Genomic DNA, 13347 nt, shown 5'->3' on the forward strand with positions numbered 1-13347 from the left:
CAAAAATGTAACATTTAATAAGGAGAGTGCCCTAGTTCTACATGTCTAGCCTTTATCCTTTCCAAAAGGGAAATTGATATGTGTGGTTTTATATATATGTATGAAGAAATCATTCAGCTTTACAAATAACACAGTTAAGAAATTAAGTCATTTTTCATCTATAGGTAGTTTTAATAAAACAGAATTTTATGCTAAAAGGTGAATCATGTAGTTTTAAATACCTTTACAGTGCTGTGGTTATTTTTTATTGTTCATAGAACTTCTTAAAGGAGTACTAGTCTATACATATCAACAAGACTAAGTGCTGGGTCCTGCACTTGGGTCATAATGTGCCAGGGTAGGTTTAGATTAGATATTACAAATAATTTCTTCACATAGATGGTGGTCAAGCACTGGAATGGGCTGCCCAGGGAAGTGGTGAAGTCCCTTGGAGGTATTTAAGAGACATGTGCATGTGGCACTAGGGGACATGGTTTAGTGGTGGGACTTGGTAGGTCAGGTTGATGGTTGGACTTGATGATCTCGAAGGCCTTTTCCAACCTAGGTGATTCAATTATTCTGTATTCTTGGGCTTTTTGCATGTTTGTTGCATATATCTTAATCTCATCTGTATAAGGTTTTTAACAGCATTTTAATGCAGGCAGGTAACTCCTTGTGGGGGCAGAGGGAGCACCTTAATGTTTAAATATTTGTTTACAGGTAACAAAGTCCAATTTGGAAAAGTTAATTACTAGAACATCATCAAATGGGAAAATATACTTGAGTAGTGTAATAGATAATGGGTAATGGTGAAATATTGAAGATACGGAATGAAGGGATTGAGAACTCCTGACCAAAAACTTTGTGTGAGGACTGAAAATAAGTTAAGAACAGGGAATGATGACATCCTAGAGCATTTTGTACTCTGGAGTGTGGAAAAATCTGTGCTGATTATGAAAACATTTAAAAATCAAATATAGACTTCAAGTCTCACTAGGAAATAGTGTGTTTATAATCAGATTTCCTGGATTGTTGTTTGCAATATGAATAAAATCTCAGTTGCATGATTCCTTTGAAGACTGAAGTCATCTTATATGACTCTCAGTATCTAAAAGCGTGTTCCTTTTGTACTTCCAATGAAGGGAGAGTTGTCTGTACTATACCTGTGTTAGGCATCTATCTTAATACAGATTAACTCATCCCCTGTTTTCTCTCTCTCTCTCCCTCTTTTTTTAATACCACTTTGTCGCCAATTAATTTTTGAATTCTCAGCTTCATCATATTTGAGAGCCTTCCCAAATGCAGAGAGTCGAGTAGCACCTTAGCTTGGTTTTCTGTATCCCTTCCTTTTATGTTTTGAAAGGAAGTGATGTGAAGTCTCTTACTTAAATACGCTAGCAAAGACAAAGTCAAGCAAATTTTTATGTGTAGACACAGGGAACTGAGTCCTGTTTTACATGCACTCTCTGAAACGAGCTTTTGGTCTTGGACAGGCTGCTGAGAAGCTGTTTTCCTTGCTTGCTTGTGATAGTTTCAATAAAACTGATGAGTAGCTGATCAGGCTGATCATCGTCCGATCAGAGGTGAAGATGAGCTCTTTGAGGTACAGAGAATTAAATGTCTTAGAAATAGCACAGGATCTTACTTATACCAGGGTATTCTGTGGACATTCAATGTAAGGAAGGCAAGATGAGCAATGTAATCTGGGCTGTTGAAAAAGACACAGTCCTAGTTACAGCTTATATGATGCATTAAAATCATTCCTTTCTGAATGGAGTGATATTCTTCTATATGCCAAGCTCACAGAAAGTATTTTCCTTTGTAGCAGAAAAAGCAACTTGGATCTTTCACTGAACAGATCTATTTACTTAATTTCTTTTTTTTATTACTTAAATTTCTGGGTAGATTAAACCAGTCAGGAAAGCTTTTCACATGCCTGCAAGAGTTATACTCTCAAGTCAAAACTTTGAATCCTCAGTTTGAAAACTTATTATGGAATTAAATAAAAGCTGATGTGATTTTCCTGTAAGCTCTCTGGTCTGTTTCAAACTGTGCTGTTAGTTTAGTGATTATGGTTATAATTAAAGGACTGGTTAGAAAAACTGGAGGCATTAAGTATAAACACAGCAACCATAATACTTTTCAGAGCAAACTGGAGAATCTGTATCCAAGTTGAGTGTTTTTGTATGTTTGCATTCTGGTGAGATATGGTACAGTTGGAGTTTACTTTAAAGAAAAAAAACAAATATCTGTCATTCTTAGGCATTTGCATCATGCCACAAAGCCCACAGGAAAATTGAGGACTGGGGACATTTTTCATCTCCCCTAAAAGTTAGGCTTCTACTTTAGTTGTGTAGGCTGCTTGTAGAGTCTAGATTGGGTCACCTGTAGCAAATTCCTTGTATTTTGGACACCTGCCTTAGGGTGAAGGTAACCACCTCTGGATGGCTGAACTGCTGCTGACTGAGAACTTTTTTGTGAGTGCTCTTGAGAAAAGAAAGCTTTGTTTCTCATCAAGGAGATTGTCATGGATCATGGATGATGGTCATGGATCATCATAGATCATGATGATCTGGATAATAGGCTGCTGTTTGCTACCTTTTTTTAAGGTAAAAAAAAAAAAAAAAGACTGGTTAAAAGCCAGATAGTTTCTTTTTCCACACTCTTGGTTGGTAATTTTAAAAAAATATACATACATCTTTGACTTGGCAAATGGAGAGCAAGATGATGATCATCACTTTCTTGAATTAAGAAACATAGTTTATTTAATCTGCCAAAAGTCGAGAGATTGTTACTGAGAGTGTGAAGAAGAATTTCAGTCAAAGGTAAATACTTCTAGAAAACTGCTGATACCCCCTCACTTTTCTGTTTGGCTGCCTCAGAATTTCAGCCATCAGGTTTAGGATAAGAAAACAAGCATATGACAGGCTATGGGTTTAAATTTAAAACACCTGTTAGGCTACTGTTTATCTTCCAGTTCCTCTTTAAAATTCTGTTTTCTGTAGTACCTAAAAAAAACTTGACAACAGTCATATCACAATAATATTAAGACCTTTGTCTTTAGACAGGAGGACAAATAAGATACAGGAGTTGACTCCTCTTTGGTTTCCTCAGAGAGCCAAAAGGGCAAGAGTAAGTTTCTCACTCCTTCATCTCTAGATTCATCATCTTCAGTTAAAAAAATTTATGTAAGCCTGTAGGGAAACAGTATCTTTTCAGCCTCCACAGGGCCATGAGAAATCTCATAAAAGTTGGCTCTGCTTTGGGCAGAGGTTGGACCAGATGACCTCTGGAGGTCTCTCTCAATATAAATTACTCTGTTGCAGTCAGGGAAAAAGGGAAAAAATGAATTTTATTTCTGTGAAAGTAAGGCTGATACTTGTGATTGTATCTGCTAAGAAAACATAAGAAAATAGTTGACACCAAAGCGGATTATAAAAGAAGTCCACCATCACTGGAATGAGTCATAAAGTAACAATATATAAATGAATAACAATGTAATTACAGATGGTAATCTGCTATGTATATACATTTGAAAATGTGGAAACAAATCTGTGAGCAATGACATTGTGTATGGATGTAATTCATCTACCTATGAGGGCTTTTGGCATATGGTAGGCTGTATTTTGCATGGTATTAAATGCAAATTCCTATGATCGTTTTGTTTGTGGCAAATATTTTTAGATGTAACTTTTCTAAGTGTGATACCGCCATTATCTGCATGGAAAATGGTAAAATGTGGCATTACATGTAATATGGTAATTGTTTTCTTTTTGAGACCAGTAGAGCAACATGGCTTTTATCACATTTGGCCACATTTTTTATTTCTTGTTTTTCTTTCCTTCTGACCCTATTTATGTATAATTTCAATGATGATAATCAGCATATTGGATATACAGTATTTAGCTTGAAAAATGCTTTGTATAGTAAAGGATGTGTTCATTCTGGGATTTCTGGTTGTGGTGGCTTTTTTTTTTCTTTTTTCAACCATTCCATATTGTAATACTAACAGATTTTTTTCCATCATGCTTAGGAAAACACAGAATAATTTAAAGAATTTAAAAGATTACTTCTGTTCTGGTTTTTGTTCTTTTCAGGCCTGGCATCTGAGATTCAGTCATCTTGTGGGCTATGGTGCCAAATACTACTCCTACCTCATGTCCAGGGCTGTTGCCTCCATGGTGTGGAAACAGTGTTTTGCTCAAGACCCATTTGATAGGTAAAAACAGAGAAACTTATTTTCAGTGATGATTGAAATGATGAAATATTGTGCCACTTGCTTCTGGAAAGCAAGAAGCAAGTGTTATACCCAGGGCAACATAGGTTGATGGGCTTTTTTAATGCCAATTAGTTTTTAGCCTTTTTGTTTAAGAGTATAACTAAATAGGAAATAACCACAGATATAAAATGTACTTTGGGACATGTTCATTGATGCAAAGAATTTGTGTCTATGTTTTAAAATGCAGGTGTGCCCGTTGGGAGGCACTGAAATCCATATTTAGATGTAATTAGAGAACTTGACTTTCATAGGTGCCTAATTACTTGTAATTTTCTATTGAAATCAAAAGCAACTGCAGGTGTTAAACAAGCCTCATGTCACCAACTTCAAAGCTAAGTACAGCTGTCCTACTCATTTTGCTTTGTGAAATTAAAGCGTAAATTGTGACATCAAAAATTTTAACTGTTCTTACAGCTTAGGTAAATGTTCTGAGTGTTGTAGCAGAGTAACTTTTCCCCTTGGAGCAATGAAGGTTAAAATGTCATCCACAGTTTAACTTCCATAAACATCAACACATATTCATATGTGTAAAATTTGCCTAGTTCAGTTAATTAAAGTATAATTTTAAATGTAATTTGAATTTGAGGAGTCAACATGGGATCAAGGCAGTCGTTATTTCAGGGTGGAAGATTTCATTTAGTCCCTGTCTCTGAGTTATGCAGAGATCCTAGAAGCAAATATGACTGAAAGCTGGACAGGTTGTGTTTGCAGATTGCTCTAACATCTGTGTTTCTCCAGGGCAATGGGTGAGCGGTATCGTCGAGAGATGCTGGCACACGGTGGTGGAAAAGAGCCCATACTTATGGTTCAAGGTAGAAGAAACATTAGAACTATTTGATTCCCTTGATCAAGGAAGAAATACCTTAACTTTATTTCCCAATCTGGTCTTTCTAGTTTCATTTTGGTTTTTATTGGATTTGTGAAAAAAAACTTGTTCATTTATTTTGTTAAGTGGACTGGTTGTCAACTTTGTGTCACGATCAGTTGAACCCTTGTGATCCGCAGAACAAAACCTACACAGAGATAGTTGGGGCAAAGTGTTGGAAGAGGTTGTATTACAAAGCAGTCTAAAGAATTGAAAATGAGTACGTCATATTTGAAAGAAAATAGATTATAATTTTTAGACACAAAAAATGCATAACTTTTACGTACATTAAATTCATGGATCTAGTTATTTTGTACACAAGAACTCGAACTTTTTATAGCATCATCAAGATAGCTTTTATTGTATTAATACTTTCAATAGACATTCTTGTGAAATGGAAGTCTGAAGGTTGATAAAGAAACATGGTTCATCATTCCTCTCAGTACTACATTTGCTTTTTGAATCTGGAAAACAACTTTTTAAAATCACTTATAGCAATAGAAAACATACTATATTTAATATATTAAAAAAAAAGGTCAGGAGAATGAAAAAAGTTTGAGAAACTACTACTTTTATCTCAGATCTGTCAGTGAGATCAGGATAAAGACTTTTCCTCTGTAATTTTGCAGTATTCAACAGTTTTGCATTAGTGTCACTGTTCCTGATCTGAGCACTTGTTAAGGACTTCATCTGAGGAGCATCTTTCAATTTGCTCTTAAATTGTTAATATTATTATGAATGTTAATTCATCAGCCACTGGTCACTCCAGCTTAGAAGACTGGAAATTGCATTTTTTTTAAGACAAGTAAAACAGTGGCAATGCATCTGTATTTTGTCATGAACTCAGCAGTTTCATAACTAGAACATGCAGTTCTTTGACCTATCTGTTTGTCATTGAGGCCATAACCTTTGCTCTCCTTAGACTTATCATATATTAAGCAACTTAATATATCTTATTAATATCTTATTAATGTTTACAAATACCTGAAGTGTGGGAGACAGTGGGATTTGGCCAACCTCTTTTCAGTGGTTTGTGGGGACAGGACAAGGGGCAATGGCCGCAAAATGGATCACGGGAAGTTCCACACCAACATGAGAAAGAACTTCTTCACGGTGAGGGTGACAGAGCACTGGAACAGGCTGCCCAGGGAGGTTGTGGAGTCTCCTTCTCTGGAGATATTCAAGTCCCGTCTGGACGCCTACCTGGGCAACCTGCTCTAGGGAACCTGCTTTGGCAGGGGGGTTGGACCCGATGATCTCTTGAGGTCCCTTCCAACCCCTACAATTCTTGATTCTGTAACTATATATCTCCAGAGTATATATCTCTAGAGCAGTCCATTTTTATTTCTGATCTACAGTTTTACTTTTCCTTCAGCATAAATCTGCATCTTTTAAACTTACCTTTCTTTACTGCTCTTGAAGAGTCTGTGTTTGTAACCTAACTTTAAAAAATGCAGCTTGATTATGGGCTAAGTAGTTGCAAGACAAGAACTTACATTTTCACAAGCAAATTCAATTAATATTGTAAGTCATGTCATAGAGGAAGAAAGAATATTTTAAAATACCAGTTACATTTGTTATCTCCTCTGTTTCTGGGGCATATTATTTAATTGTTGAGCATGGAGTCTTACTGGAATGCCCAAGAGGCTATGCTGAAGTTGCTGACAATGTGCTCCCTGGAATCGAATATTATTTGAATGAAATTTGCAAAACACATCTGTGGATGGACTTACATAAAATCTGTGGACCTGCTGGTATGTTTATTCAGACATAAAGGAGAACCAGGCAGCAATAACTCCTCTGCATCAGCATTAGCAAGAGGATTATCACAAGCATTATCACATTACCTGTGATAAGAGCACAGACTTGCAGAAAACAGCGGATGTTTTCAAGATGTTTTCACTTTTATATTCTGAATTTCTTTAATATTACTTTAAACAGAAATTTAAAAAGATATTCAAGATCATAATTATTGGAAAAATGCCTTTATTAATTGTCAGCGTCCTTGCCTGTGCATATTGTGATGTTCGTTTGTAGACAGTGTGAAACTTAACCAAGCATGCTTGAGTTAACTCCCTGAAAATTGAAATTCAGGTGACTCAGGCCTTTTGACAAGTTAATGATTTGATTGCTTGTTTTGGATTAGGTGAGATTAAATCACAGAACACAAATGATGGAAAAGCTTATTGTATGTTTACACTCAAACACTCCATATCTATTAGAAAAATTGAGAATTTAAGGAGAAAATTAAGAACAACTACTTGTTCTTTAATTTGTTTAGATTGCCATTTCAATCAGCTTCTGACACTTTTTGTTGCATTTATTCCTTTTTATTCGTTACAGATATTCTATAATACTTAATTTACATCTTTTCTTGGTTTTCATCAGTTACAATGCCACACTCCCATAGCAGATCACCAGACTCCTGACTAAAGACAAATTCCACTGGTTGTAGGAGCTTGTTGATTTTATTATTTTCCAGAGAAACACTTAAGATTTTGAGCTCACTAGTGCCCTATTAAAAAAAAAAAAAAAAGTTCAGTATTATTTCTGATTTTTTTAACTTTAATAAGGGAATGCACTTGTTCAAGCCTGACTTCTGTATGTAGCCTCACCCTTGAAGTGTTTCCGTATCCAGTTGTGAAGTTAGCCGTATTCATTGATGGTTTGATAACAGATAACTTCACAAGCACATTTCATTTATTCAGTATCTTTATTACGATTTTCTTCTCAGAAGCTCTCTATTGTCTTTCTTTTGTGCTTGGATATGACCCTAGCTTTTCATCTTTCTCCCACACAACTCCATAGATGTACTGATTAGGGAAGATAAAGGATCTGACCTGCCATCCAGTGGAGTCAGTGACAAGATTCGTGCTTGGACTAGTCTTTCATTAGAAAACACAATATACTTTTTGTTGTTTGGGTTTGATTCTATTGGCACCTGTTCCCATAAAAAAAAAATCATTGCAATGGCTTTTTGAAACCTTTTAAAACATTTTCTGAAGTGACCTCTTTTATCTTACCCTTTGATAACACAAAAATAGTCACAAATATGGATAGCAGGAGTATTAAAAAAAAAAAAGTGGAAAACTCTTTGTCCAAGAGGTTTTCTTCTTTCCTTTAAGGAGAAAATACAGTTTGCAATGAACACGATGTCTCTGTCCTTGTGGGTTGGCCACACGGCTCTCCTTCACTGGATTACATGGCATTAGGGCTTCCAAACTCCTTCAAAGATAGGTAACCCAGGTCGCTTCCAGGTCCAGTTGCAGGTCTGAACAAGACTTAGGTGTGCACCGTCCCTCCCCCTCTCCCTTGGCACTCCCTGACTGGAAAGAAACCCAGGTGCATAGGCAGAAAGTGAATTGCAGAGTGGAAAAAGTACAGCACTGGAAGATTTGGGAAGTGAGAGCATGGAACAGACTCCAGAGCATGCTTGTCCTGCTGCTTTTGTGCAGGCAGATTGCCCTTTGGGTCTCTGAAGAAGCCCACGTGGAAAATCCACGTGCGGTTGTGTTCTTGATTGATTAGTGCTGCATTGTTTTGCAGATAGTCATACTCAGTTGTGTGCATATGTGGTAATCAAGCCCACTAAATCTGTAAATAAACATGTATTTGCTCCAGTGTAGTTTGAAAATATGTTTTTCCATGCCTCAAATTGTACTTGATAGAATACTTATGATTTGAAGAGGCTGTAAAGATCTTCAGATAATGATTTTGTCTCTTTGAAAGTACAAAAACCATGCATAAATCCTGAAAGGTGGTGTGAGTGGCAACATATGTTAACTCAAAATACACGGACCCAAAATAATTAGTGTTCCAAAGGGGCAGAGGCCAAATTCTGCCACAGGCTTTATTCTTCTCCCAATTTCCAGTGATTGTAGGTTACAGCTAACCATCTCTCAAAAGGGTGTGGTTAACCACAGCGCTGTAATGTGAAAGAAAACTTCAAAGCAGGGAAGATAAGCTATGCAGTTGCCTTAGGCTTGGGAGAGACTGAGCTGAAATAGGAGGGCTGAATGTATAAAACACACTCCTAGATTTTAAAACTGCAACCATCAGACGTTGTGGACATCTTACTAAATCATTTAGACCGAAGTGCTGAGCACATACTGATCCTACTTTGATATATTTTAATGGAGTTTAAAGGGAGACACGACCATTCTCAACACAGCTGGGTGGAGTAAGAGGTTAAAACACGGAAATACCATCAGTGTCTGTTTCTTATGGAGTTGTCTGCTCTGAAATCTGTAGTTATTTATTTCATAAGGGCATGCTTATTTTACTGCAGAAGTTCTCCACTGATGACCTCAGTTACTCTTCGTCCTTCCCTTTCAAAAGCAAATTCTGCTAGTGTCTGCTTTTGATGTCAGTGATGGGAAAATAGCAATGCAGTAGACCGCTAATGCAAGAAATCTGAAATCTGTTTGTATTATCAACAGCTGGAACTACTGGGTACGAGGTCATTTGACATCACTATTGCCAGAAAGACTTTGAATTCTCCTACATAATTAAAACAAACCATGTGGAGACTAACTAAATGTAGTTTGTAGCAAGTTTTGAGTGAGATTTGGTAAGACTGTGTTCAGCTGCACGTCTGAGTGTATTGTAGTTAATTATGTTTCTTTTACTCACTTTGTAATATCCAGGGATGGAATGGTTCTATTGTGTTTCGCTAACTTCATAAAAGAGGGACGTTAAATCTACTTAAAGATAATAGCAGCATCAGTTTCGTGTCTTCCCATACCTCAAAACTGGGCATTATATACTGTTGACCTTTCTTCTTTTGTGACATATTGATAATCGGGGCTTTAAGAATTCTTCGCAGCAAAATAAATTTTAGAGTGTCAAGAGAATTAGCTAAACGTCATCCAGCCAAACTGGTTTTTACAGACTTAATATTTGAAGGGTTTTTTTTTTTTTTTTTTTTTTTTGTATTTTGGGGCTTGCAGAGGTGGAGGTTGTGTGTATAATGGCCATTTTTATACTTCAATGAAAAATACTGCCTAGACAGCACTACAGTCATCCCTCCATGTTGATATCTGGTAGAAAAGGGCATATTGGCTATAGAAAAATGGTTCTTTTATAGAACATCTTAAAAATTGAAGGGTTCATACAATCATTTAGGTTGGAAAAGAGCTTCAAGATCATCAAGTCGAACCATTAACGTGACCTACCGAGTCCCATCACTAGACTGTCTATATTCCTTGGAGTCATGTCTACCCATCTCTTAAATACCTCCAGGGAAGAAATCATTTCACCTAACTTCACATTTTTATACCTAAGCTAGTCATCTGTGTTTCCTTTTTGGGCTGTGGGGAAAAATAGACACATCATAGGCACAATTCATCTCATTATAAAGTAGACCTCTGAAAGAGATCAGATGCTCGGCAGCCATGAACTTCTTTTTACTGTTCACTCTGTAAAAATAGAGCCAAGTAGTTGAGATGTAAATGTCTGAGGTAAAATGAGGTGCAAAAAAAAAAAAAAAAGACAAAATGATTTGTACTGTTGGGACTGGATCACTTCATCTCCATGAAGGATGAAGCTCCAATAGTTGTGCGTGTCAGTCTGTGTTCCAGTGGGCTGCCGTCTGCATCACCTCCTTTTTCAGGCGTTCTCTCCACTTTTGAGCAAACTGCAGAAAAATGCTATGGGTTTAAAGTGTTTGTTTGCGGGAAGGCTGTTGGGGAGCAAAGACACACATCCTCCAGCCACCCCAGTCAGGAACCCAGGAGAGTGAGCCTGCAGTGGGCTCTCTGGGGAGCGTGGGTTAGCAGCTGGTGTGGGACACATCTGTTTCTCAGCCCTCCGTGTTGCTTGTGATTTTTCATTGTGAACTGGAAGAAATTCCAGCAATTTTACTACCATTAGAGCAGATGACAAGTTTACCAAGTACTTAGAGATATTAATTCTGTTCTCTTTCATTTTGAAAATCACTTGATGCAAACTTCAGTTAGCAGCATTTCAGTCAACCTATGTATAGTATGAGATTTGTCTTCCTCTGAGTGCTCAGTATTAACCTACTGGGTCATGGCAGTTGGTGTTGACATTTGCAACGTGTTTAAAACAGATTGAAATGGGATTCTGTGAGGTGTCAGCAAGAAAATTCCTTCAGTTGCTCACACAAAATTACCTCGAGCTGGTCTGTTTCCTGGTGGGTTTTGAATCATTGTGCTTTAGTAAAAAATTCCGGTCTTTTAGCAGCAGGCAATTATAATTTCCACTGAAAGCAAATATTGTTGAGGATGTGAAAGAATATAAAATTATGTACCGTAGGTACGCTGATCAGAAAGGGTAGAACAAGGTTATATTTACGTTGGCAGTTGTCAGAAAGAACAGAACACATCAAAGAAGTACGAAGATTAAATTTTACATTATTTGGCAGCCATACTGTTTTTTTTCCCCTGCTACAAGTAATGCAGTAAATTTCCATATATAATCTTGAAAATGTTAATAACAGTGAAAAGACCCAACACTAATCTAATATTTGTTACAAAGAAACATCTGAAAATAATTTACATGAGATGTTCTCGTGCTCTCTGAAAACTGGGATGCTGAGGAGGAAGGTGTGAGATTTTTGGTTGGTCTGCTTATAGAATTAGATGACAGAATACTTGAACATGATTCTTTATTGTGCTCATTTCCCTGTCTGTTATTACTTAGCCATATGATGCAGCTAACATACTAATTAATATTCGTAATAAAAGGTAAATCCTTGTACTGTAAAAAAGCAAAATAAAACTGTAGCACACTGAAAATGTGATATGTTTCGGTATGTTTCATGCCTTGTGATGTATTTTGGAGATGTTTGTACTTCAAACACTAAATGCAATGTTTTTAAGGTGTGTAGTACTTTGAGAAAGCACGTTGTTTTTTCTGGCTGTACCAGACTAGAGACTCAGTAGATAAGGCTTTAGATCCTTCTCAATCAACGTTTCCTTCCAGCCATTTGGAAATGACTGCATCTAGCCTGTGTCTTGGTTACATTCCTTTACAACAGATATAATTCTCAACCTAAGCAAGATCGTAGTGATAAAAAAAAAAGTTCACAATCTTGAAACCTGTCAATTCTGTGATAACATGTAATAGGTAGCTTGAATAAATTAATTACTGCCTGTACGGTATAATTGCATTTATTTCTTGACAAACACGGTAACCCTTTCTGTCACATTGTGACATTAAAAGCTCGTTAGTTTATCATTGGCAAATCTTTTGAGGTGATAGTGTTCTTGCTAACAGTCTGTTGTCTTGGTTTTATAGGTATGCTTCAGAAATCGCCTTCAGTTGAAGATTTTGTGGATGCCCTTGTTTCAGACTTAGACCAGGACTTCGAAACTTTTATCACGGACTTATAAAAGTATTGAACAGAACTGAAATATTTTACGGAAGATTGCATACATCTTAATTGTGGTTACAATGTTGTTGTGACTGGTTTTGCTTCTTGGTGAACACTTGTACATGTTTGAATATCCGTGTTGGTGGAAGAGTAATAAATTATCTCATTGGATCACCTGGTTTCATTTATGAAGATGATGGGATGATGGCTTTCCACTCCACAGGAGCTTAAGCACAGAATATGAGAAAATACTCTAATATGTACCATTAAAAAAATGATCTTGTAGAAACAAATGGTTAAATGGGAATTGAATTCATCCTCAGGGTGGGTGGAGCAGTGCAAACAGTCTTTCAGTAGACAAAGTGGTTCAGTGTTAGCACATAACTGACAAGTGTCGTGACCTATAACTGTGTGCGTGGGTCCTTCTCACACGCTCCTGGGTATTCTTTAACCTTTCTTAACTGTTGTTCCTTGTGGGAGTTCTGCACTGGGGAATAGAAAATTGTGTTCTCAATGGAGAAGAGAAATTGGAAAGAAAGTTGCTGTGGAAAACTAGAAACTATTTGAGATAGGGAACAAAAAGATGGGAAAAGAAAAGCTGTAGTCATACAGGTATGTGAAGGAAAATGTTAGGATGGGAAGGAAAGAAACACCTTTTACAACATGAAAACGAGAGAGAGAGGAGGTAAAGAGGAAGCCCGTAAATGTTTCCCAGTGGAAGATGACATGGAAAGTAGTCGTGCTGTGATGATCCAATAGGTATGTGCATGGCCACGTTTGCAAGTAAAAATAGTATCATTTTGTTATATGAAGCCATCGAACAGGTCTTCTGTAGGTTCGCAGCAGGTGCACAAAGTTGTTGGGAGGAAGAATGGAGTTTGCAAGGTG

At 36.9% G+C, this 13347-nt stretch overlaps 1 protein-coding gene across 1 annotated transcript in view; it reads left to right on the plus strand.

Moving 5' to 3' along the window:
• The window catches only part of LOC121063505 (mitochondrial intermediate peptidase), a 75753-nt gene extending 63123 nt beyond the window's left edge, over positions 1–12630 (plus strand). The window contains exons 17-19 of the mRNA XM_040543982.1: positions 4077–4198; positions 4997–5070; positions 12384–12630. Coding sequence (XP_040399916.1) covers positions 4077–4198; positions 4997–5070; positions 12384–12478 — 291 coding nt within the window. The 3' untranslated portion in view covers positions 12479–12630. The remainder of the gene's footprint in view (positions 1–4076; positions 4199–4996; positions 5071–12383) is intronic.
• Positions 12631–13347: the final 717 nt, after the last annotated feature.

The sequence above is a fragment of the Cygnus olor genome, chromosome 1 (assembly GCF_009769625.2).
Source record: "Cygnus olor isolate bCygOlo1 chromosome 1, bCygOlo1.pri.v2, whole genome shotgun sequence".
In the NCBI taxonomy this organism is placed as follows: Eukaryota; Metazoa; Chordata; class Aves; order Anseriformes; family Anatidae; genus Cygnus; species Cygnus olor.